This window comes from Pteropus medius, unplaced genomic scaffold (assembly GCF_902729225.1).
Source record: "Pteropus medius unplaced genomic scaffold, Ma_sr-lr_union100, whole genome shotgun sequence".
Taxonomy (NCBI): Eukaryota; Metazoa; Chordata; class Mammalia; order Chiroptera; family Pteropodidae; genus Pteropus; species Pteropus medius.
This window is the reverse complement of record NW_024351729.1, coordinates 19,895,266-19,905,152: the sequence shown is the minus strand read 5'-3', so window position 1 is coordinate 19,905,152 and position 9,887 is coordinate 19,895,266. Positions and strand designations below refer to the sequence as shown.

General features: G+C 36.8%; 1 protein-coding gene across 1 annotated transcript in view; it reads left to right on the top strand.

Annotated features, from left to right (window-relative positions):
- The first annotated feature begins 1,800 nt into the window (after positions 1-1,800).
- The window catches only part of ABCA12 (ATP binding cassette subfamily A member 12), a 162,883-nt gene continuing 154,796 nt past the window's right edge, over positions 1,801-9,887 (top strand). Inside the window, 1 exon segment of the mRNA XM_039844712.1 lies at positions 1,801-2,215. Within this exon segment, the coding sequence (XP_039700646.1) occupies positions 2,147-2,215 (69 nt within the window). The 5' untranslated portion in view covers positions 1,801-2,146.

Below are 9,887 nucleotides of genomic sequence, written 5' to 3'. Positions count from 1 at the left end.
GAGATGTAGTGTCACATCTCAGATCCCACCTTGTCTTTACAATGGAATCATGTTCATTTGTGAACCAAACCACTAGCGAGTTGTAGACTGTGACAGATGGCAGAGAAAGAAGGTAGGGCAGCAGGAGTTCCAGTCTTTGGCAAAGCTTGGCAAAGGCAGACGAGTGTTGACACTACAATCCAGGAGTGGAAAGAGGATGTTATCTCTGAGGCCATCAGCTGTTTGAAGAACACTTTATCTTTAACATCATCCAGAGAACAATTGAAAGGTCAAATTCTAGATATTCAGGACTGTCTCATGAGGACTGGACTCATCATCGTAGGGATGGAGCCAAAGTTGAAGCAATGGGCATGTGTCAGCATGGCTCCAGTCAGCCCCAGGCTGGCTGCCATCAACAGTGCAGAGTTGGCATGAGGACCAGGAAGCTGAACATGGGGGACCAGGAAGAGGCACACTGGCTCCAGGTGTGAAGAAAGAATTCAAATATTATTTTAACTAATTTCATAATTAGAGTACTGGAAAAGTATGAGGATCGAAAGGGAGCTTCACCAGCTTTGGCTCAAATAGTCTATTCAATTAAATTCAGCAGCAGTTTTTGAGCACTGATCATGTATGAAGTACTGTGATATAAAATAGTCCAGGCTCTCAAAAAATTTGCAATCTAGTGGGAAAAATAAGACATAAAAAATAATATAAGGCAAAGATATAAGTTCCTTGAGAGAGATAGAAACAAAGAATTATGCTGGATTCATAAAGAGATATCTTATGTAGTTAGTATATTTAAAAAGACTTCATGGAAGATGCCAATTTGGGAATAATTTTGAGAGGTAGGAGCTTTAGAGAGGGAGGAGTGCATCTTAGGTAGAGGGAGTATCATGAACAAGTCAGACACAAGAAAGCACAGGTTATATTTGCATATTGTAATATATACCAGTTTGGCAGGTGGTCAAGCATTTGTAATAGACTATTGGAAGATGAGATTAGAAAATTAGCTGGAGACAGATAGTGGAGTCATTGAGTATCAGAGGGAATGGGTTGTCATTAAGGTGTGTAAGCAACATTACTTCTAGAAGTCTTCATGACAGACTTCTCCATTAAACATACCCTTAAATCACAATTAAAATTACTTAGCCTATGTTTCCTTTAACCTTTAAATTACTTAGCCTATGTTTCCTTTAACCATAAAAGCCTGAAACAATATAGCTTTCCTATAACAGATGTGTGAATGTACCCAACAGATGCATGAATGTACCTTCCAAAATGAGAATTCATTGTATGTTGTTTATGTTACCTATAGCTACGTTTTATTTTCATTTTTTTTTTTTTTTTTTTTTTGCATTTTGCTTAACCTAATAAATTGTGATAGAAAGTGAGGCTTCACCATCATAGTCACTCCCCACCCACCCCCCCTGTCAAATCAAAACATTCAACTCAACTTTAGGATGAACACGAGACCTTCTCCATATGGGCCGAGGTTCGGAGTTTTTCAACTGAGCTCTGGCCTTACTGACTTAAAAAAAAAAAAAATCTTAATGACACTTTAACTATTTATAAGAGTCACTGAGCTAGAGTCTATAAAATGCTCCTTGTGCCCTGCCTCTGCTAGAGCAGGCACTATGTAGTAAAGAAGGCGAGAGAACGTAAGACAAGTCCTACTGGCCTGGCAAGGGTCCCACCTAATTCCTCATGACGTGTTCAGTTCAGGTGACACCTTTTAGGAGGTGTGGATAGGCAGTTAATTTCATGGAGAGTAGGAGGTGTAGGTTTGGATTTTTTTTTTTTTTTTTTACAGTGGGGCATTATCTGAATGATATTCATTCTCTCTTGAGTTTGGACTTCACGCAACAAGCAGCAACCGGATGTTATTTTAAAATAAGCAAAAGCCACTGGAAGATACTGGTTGGGGTCCTTGTTTGGGAGGAAGAGTTGGTTGAGAAGTGCTTCTTGGGCAAGAATTAAACCAATCTTTGCAAAGGAAAAGAAGATCAGTGGAAGAGAAAATCTGTGGGTTTCTTACCCCAGCTGTCACAAAAGCTATGCCGTGAAAAGGCTTTTCTGATCTGTTGACACACAGCAAGTTAGACCAATTCTTCTTTTGAGGGGTGAAGGAAAAAAGAGAAATTCTCTTGTTTGTGCTGCTTGAAGGATGGCTTCCCAGTTTCACCAGCTTCGGGTCCTGGTCTGGAAAAATTGGCTAGGTGTCAAAAGGCAGCCGGTGAGTAAAAAAATAAGGGGGTGGGGGTGGGAGTAGGGCACGGGCAATGCTCCAGGCAATCCTACAATGTGATGTTAATGAGAGGGAAAAAGAACAGTTTTAAGGCAAATTTCAGAGCAGGCAATAAGATATTTAGAAATCATCGCTGCATCTGTCTTCTAGCTAATAGGGCAAGTCTGAACTTGCCCCTAAAGCAGCCTTTTGATTTCAGTAAATTAAAACAGTAAACCAGGATATGCCCAGAGCACAGAAAAGGATGTGTCTTATTCCCAGTCAAATTTGGAACTTGTGTTGAGTTTTAGGTTTCTGGCCCAGGTGCTTTCAGAAATTTCCTTGATGAATGAATGTAGTTAAAAATGAGATGCAGGAAAGAAAAACCGGATAGAAGGTACAATAAATGCGAGAGAAATATACTTGAAAACTAAAAGCAATAGAAAGCGTGGTTGAAAAGTAAGATGTGGAAAGGGAATAGTTTGAAGGCTGTTGGTACAGAAAAGCTTCTAAGAAATTTTAGCATCTAAAAATTATTTACTAGAAATGCCAAACAAGAGCCAGTGTATATGCCATGTTTCCAGACTGTTACTGAATTACTTAATTTTCCTGCTACAGTCTGTCTATTCTGCTCATTACATCTTTTTTGTGCCCTTACATTCACGTTTGCTTTTAAATTACAAAGCCAGCTATTAGATCCTCACCAGACAGGGCCATGGGAGACTGAGAAAGGAACTGGCTTCTGTAAAAAAGTGTTTGAGAACCAGAAGAATCCAAAAAAGCACTCAATATCCTCTATTTTAGAGTGGTAATTCCTAGCCTTAAATAAATAATATAAATATTATGCAAATAGCATGAGTCTTATAAACCAACGTTTTATCTGTGCACATTATCTCACTCTATGTTTGCTTACAGTGCCTGACAACTTTCATAAGTGTTCTGGTGTATATATATATATTAAGAGGAAGAAGTAAATGTTCACTTACCTTTGTGAATTTGGTGGGTAGGATTTTAAATCATAAAGCATTATGTGATTGCATGGGTGTGAGGTTTGAACATAAAATTTTAAACTATTGCTATTTTTATTTTATTGTTTTTTAAACTGAAAACAGCACAAAAGTAAAACTTGCCATATTTATCCCATGGTAGACTTTGTGTGGAATTCAGTAGGGAAAGAGTCTGGGTACGTAGATATGGTCAGAAGATAAGAGCTGGGTTCTTGGTTTTGTTCCTTACCAGCTACAAGACTTGAGTAGCAAATCACCATTTCTCACTTCTAAAATAGGCATGAAATCTACCATATCCATCTCATAGGGTAGTTAGATCCAAATGTGCTCACGTATTTCAAACTTCTTTAAAAATGGTGAAACCTTTGGCAAGTAGATTACAAAGGGATTTAGGACAATGTGCATATCATATTGTACTCAATGTAAAGATGAAAAGAAATCCAGGAGAAGGGATTATGGGAGAGAAGAAGAAATTTATATATAGCAAAGTTCTTAAGTGGTAAAAACACAATAGTTAAAAATAAAAGCATAGAGGAAATAAAAACATCAATTATTGCTGATAGAATGTTCAGGTTATATATTTTCCTTACAATTCCATTTTATCTAAAAATTTAAAAAACCTTCAAGCGAATAAAATTATTCATTGAGAAATTTTATCCTTTGAAACTTTAATATATTTTTCTTCCTCATCTATAAAGTAGTGGTATATCAATGTTCTACTTTTAGAGTTTTTCTCAGTTTTAGTCAATTTCTGCTGGACATGGCATATTTGGAGGGGATGCAAGTTAGGCATGCTAAAATGTTTATACTGTGATATCTTATATTATTCCTACTTAGACCAAATCCCTAAAAAAAAAACCCTGGTAATTATACTTTTGCCTAGGGCAAGATAATACATAAGCGATTAGTTCATTCTGAAACATCAAATCATATAGAAGTTAAGTGCACCTTGAGAGAATGAGACCAAAAACAGAGAAGTCTTTGTTGCAGGAAGAGAGATCAGAAAAAGTCCGGAATTTGGGATAAAATAGAAAACTCACTTAAATCCTTTATGACCAACTAGAAGGACACCAGAGACCTTTAGAACATAGTAGTGCCAAAGGGGAAGGAAAGACAATTCTAAGAGAAGGGCAAGAAGACAAAGAGAGGCATCTTTCTTCATAGTTTTTCCTGGGACTAGCCCTGTACCTGGATATTGGAAGAAAGACTTCAGGACACAAGTGGTTAGGATATCCACGTGCCAGAGTTACTTAAGAGAAAAAAAAAAAAAGAAAATCAGGAGGTTGAACAGTAAGATTAAAGATCTAAAAGGAGATGAAATAAAAGACAATTTTGAACAGAGAAAATATAGACAAATTAGAAGACAGAGAATGTGAAAAACAGGTGTATATATATTTTAGGAGAATATATAGTCTTTGTGTAGGAACTGGACTTTGCCATCTGTCAAGTGATCATTTAAAATGCAAGTATTTTACTCTATCTTTGTGATTTTTCTAAACATGGTGCCTTAAAAAAATATATTTATACCAAGGAAAATAGAAATTAGCGTGTGTGACTTTGAAAATGTATAGGCCTTACTGAATGTCAAAGAAAAAATGCTAGCATCCTCACAATGATATTCTCCTCCAGTCTGTTGTCAAATCTATCACACAGCAAGGTAGTGAGAAGAGAAATCTACAAAGGAAAAAGTTAGGAATCTAGTAATGGAAAAACAAATTAAATATAAGAAAGAATAAAAAAAGAAAAAGAAAGATATAGTGAAAATATTAGAGTGGGAGATTACTGAGGAAACACGTCATAAAACATATATACTACAATAGAAAGTGAGAAAAGAATTTCAAACATCCATACAGTCTAAGAAATAGAATGACAATGGGATAAATTAAATGTCGAGTTTGGCTGCAAAAAAAAGGAAGACAGATCTTGAATTTTATAGGTGACTTTCCTCAAAATTGTTCTTAGGTAAGTCTCTCTCTCTCTCTCTCTCTCTCTCTCTCTCATAAAATCAAATATCAGAATTCTTGACTATTTTGGATTATCTGTTTTAATTTCATAGGGTTTCAGAGAGTTCAAGGGACTTGTTTAAGGTCACACAGTGAATTTAAGGACTCAGAACAGATTTCTCCCAAAGTAGATTTATTCTTTCTATTACTTCCTGAGTTGAGTTTCCTTTCCTAATATTTCTCTGATTCTTACTCAGAGTTCAGCTCACCAACAAAGAGATCATATTTGCTAAGGAAGCCCTAGACATTGCTTTTTAAAAAAATATTAGTGATAATATCAATTCTCAATTATTTTAACCTAAAAAATAAAAAGCCAAATTGAGAGGCAACAATGTTTGAGCTCAAAGAATAGCTATTTGAGAAACAATGATTTAGGCAGAAACCCAAATAGTGTTCTGGGGTGAAGGCAAGGAGTTTTTGTGAGAGAAGGAAGGAAAATAATGACATGAATAGAAGAAATTTCTACTGGTGCTAGTAAGCGAAGTTATTCATGTGCTCTACATAGCTATTTATTGATTCTAAAGGTCTTTAATCTTCAGTTTTTGATCAGGATGTGCTTTCCTGTTAGCTCTGCAAACAGTTCAAAGTTTATCTGGCCCAATTCAAAGTTTATTTGGCCCAAGTCAAACTTTCCAAAAGTTCAAGGAGCAAGACATGCAAGGCCTTTTTTGGGGGATGGTGGCTCTGACTCTATTTTGAAATGACTCCGCTTACATCATTGTTTTTCTTATTTCCCCCTTTTGATTGAGATTTTTCCTTGAAAGCATCTCTGATCAACAGTTGGAGAGCAACACTGATCAGTCATTTAAAGCTTCATTGATCTGTCACTGGGAAGGCTCATTCCCAGTATCTCATGTCCCATGTAAGAGGGAAAGTGGTTTCCTTACGAGACTTAGGCCACGTTTAAGCAACAAGAGCACCAGAACAGAGGAAGGCCTTAATATCGTGTTTTTTTTAGGGCAAATACCTTCAGTTCCTTGAGGTTTTTTTTTTATATGAAGTTGCATAGGCTTTAGTGATTATCTCAAAGCTCTGAGCAACCGTTATCCAAGTGTGTCTTTATAACATTGAGCTATGTAAAGGAGATAAAATTCTATAACAAGAATTTCTATAATGAGAAGCAAAATACTAAGTCCAATTTGGAGAAGAGACTTGAGTAGAAGGCAGTGCTTGAAGGTAGCCAGCTAACAAGGTCAAGGACCATTATGTGCCAGCGGGCAATGTATTTAGCCCTTTGCTCTGTGCCCAGATTTGACCTAGTTCTGTCTCTGCTTTGCCAGGGGTAGACCTGTGGTGCAAACAATCCAGTATTTAATGAGACATTTCTATAGAAACAAAAGATAAACAAAGGTTAATGGTAAGAAACCAGTGTCTGAGCCTAAGGGGCAGCCAGTCAAGAAAAATTTTAGATGTCAAGGTTGAAGCATCTTTTGCAGTTTGAAATGTCTCTAATGATGTCATCGATTGTTCAGGTAAACGTTCCAAGTGGCTTACACAACATCAGCATGAAGATTGTCAAAGCACGAGAATGTGTGGTGATTTCTGTGAAGCTCATATCAAGGTCATTTACATTTAGTTTCCAGGGCTTTGGGGAAAATGGCAGCTTTAGTTCTCAGTGATTCCAAGTCAAAAGTGGAAGAAAAATTGGAAACGCTAGTTTGGAGACTTGTAGCCAAATATTTGAGGAGACTAGAAGAATTCAGGATTTAATTCAGTTTATAGGTAGAGAACAAAACCTCAAAGACAATTAACAGAAGTAATATCCGTAAGTGTGTATTATAGTTTCCATTAAAACATAATTTTTTTCCTCTCTCTACAATTATCTTCATTTTTACCAAAGATATTTTGCAAGCAAATTAGTTTTACTATAATTAAGTCTAGTTTTAATGAACTTGGCCTGATCATCTACATAAATGTATCAAGTATAGCAATTGATCATATAGGCTCATTTAAATCTGCTTTGCTGGAATCTTTCTTAAGAAATCTCCAGATTGAACTTTTAATAGCCTCTTGAAGCTAAAAGTCCAAGCCAAATACTTGCCATCAGACTTCACTTGCGGTACCTTTAGATTTGGGTTAATTCCTTTCTTCTTGAGGTTCCCAAAATATCCTGAGGCTCTTGTGTCTGCCAGATCCCTATATGCAAGGTACCAGGCCGATTTTTCCCAGGAGGCTTTGTTGACTTCCATAAGTTAATTGTATCCTGTTACAAGAACAGATTCTTATTGAACTTATGTGAATAACTATACTGCCATGAAAATAGGAATACTCACTTATTAAGAGTTTTTCAATTCTGGAAGGATCAGGTAGGGAGAAAAAGATAAATATATAAATTATGCTCACAAAGGTATAATTCATCAAATTGCTTTAATTTATGGGTAGCTTAAGAAAAGAAAATGTTTTCTTAAATTTGGAGAAACAAAACATAAAAAAATCAGTAATATTTAAACAAAGAGACAAAAATTATAATCATCTTCATCATTTAATCCCCATGTAATTAATTCTTGTTGATTTTTGTCCTTTTTATGAATCTCATTTTCCTTAGAGTTCTGTAGATTCTTCCCCAGTTGAGTGGTGTGATCTGAAAGTTATTAAGGTGCTGTATTCTAGGGTACTCTCCATGATTTCTTTTTGAAGTTGAAGCACATATGTAAAAGCATTAGAGTAAGACAATAACTGTCTGCAAAAAACAAAGACTCAAAAATCAAGGAAGCCTTTTCAGCTTGCTTGTGCTTTTAAAAAATCTCAACTGTCTTATCTGCCCCGCTTCCCCGCCACTTTTAGTTTCAGGTTCTACTGATGGAATTAACTTGGCTTAGTCCCAGGCCATTGGGAAACTATGTTTACATTTCTAATGTTGTAGAGATTTAAAAGACAAAGTTGTTAGCTCTTGAACACTGGCTTCCACCTGATCTATTTCCTGGTTATATATGGAAGGGCCTGAGAAATAGCTGAGGAGGCCTAAATTTTCTATCAGACTTAGAATATCGGCTTTTGATTCTGCCAAATTTCTGATCCTAGTGTTTTTAAATTCTTTAAAATATTTTGTAAGGTTTCAGGTGGGGCAAACAGTAAAAAAAAAAATAATAATAACAATAATAAAATAAATTGAAATCTTAATGGAGATTCTTGCCTTTAAGTGCCTAAGATAAGGTTGCCTGCTCAGATGGCTAAAGTTTTTTTAGCATTCTGTTAGGGTTATCTCTGAAGTCATTTTGTCTCTTGGAAGCTTCTTCATATGGTTCAAAGAGTGCATTACAGTATCTCTGAGAGAGGTGGGAATCCTCTCTTTTAGCGGGTCAGGGGTGGGGCAGAGCTTTAGGTTGACTTATCTAAAACAATTTTTCGCCAGAATGGCCTATAGAGTTTTAAATTATTTTGGCTAAGTTAGTCCATTTTACAAAGCCATAAAAGAGGGACCAAAATATTTGTACATATAATCTGGGGAGTTTCTGAGGAAGAGACTTCTTGAGAACTTTTAGAGGATGAAAGTCCCCTGTTAAAAATTCCCCTGAGAGCTGGTACATTGGGCAAAAAGACAGAGATGGCAGTCACAATCCCAAATATTTCTTGTTCTTCTCACCTACTGGATACAGCTGCCCCAAATTCCCAGTCAATTTCACTGGCTGCCATTGAATGCCAAATTCTGCATGTTCTAGATGGCAGAGACCAAAGAGAGTATTCTTATAGATTGAAAGCCAAAATCTCAAGACTAAAGGAGAAACTTCATCTGGTTTCTTATTATATGCACATTAACAGCTTTCGCTAAGCCTTGCATCTCTCGGAGCACGAATACCTAAGAGGCATGTGCCATGCGGCTAAGCATTGCGTAATCTTCTATAGAGTATCTTGTCGCACCAAAATTTTCTTGAGGTCAGTGGGTGACCTAATAATATCAGTCTAACCCATTCCGTGACCTTCTTACCACAGGTGCTTTTATTTGAAGTGCCGAGTGCACTTCTGTTTCTTAAATATTCTACTCGTGTCTACTAATTTTGCCATTTTGGCTTCCAAGATTCCCTTAGCAATGGCTTTTACTTCATGTGCATTTAACCCACAGTAAAGTTTGTTTAAATAGATACTGGTCTGGTGAGATCTACAAAAACTGTCAGTTTGTGGGGGCCAGCCCAGACAATGGTTTATAGGCTTTATGCTTGTGTCATTCCCTTTGAAATCACTTTCTTATGACAAACAACAGAAACAAAGAAAAGAAACAAAAGAGCGTGTAACTAGACGGTGAGTCCTCTCAGGCTTCTGACCTCCATCCTTTTTGGCTGAGGTCAGTGACTTTCTCTGAAATCAGAAGGGTTTTTTCTCAGGGAAGCACTGCCCTGGGGACAATTGTTCCATTGCCAGCATGGCTACTGCCACAGGAGCTTGCTATCACATGAGGAATTTTCCTCAGATAGGGCTTCTTTCATGCTCGTAAGAAGTTCTCTGGGGGGTGAGCAGATCACAAGAATTTTTTTTCCCCGCTGGTAGGTGGGAACTCTAGTCTGTGATGGTAAGATCTGCCTCAGGTCCTGATTCTGACACCATATTTGTTAACCTAAAAATAAAAAGCCACGGTGTGAGGCAACGAGCATTTATTTGAGATCACAGATTCTGGAAGCCCTGATTTAGGCCAAAACCCAAATTGTTTTGATTACGGGGTAAAGGCAAGGGATATTT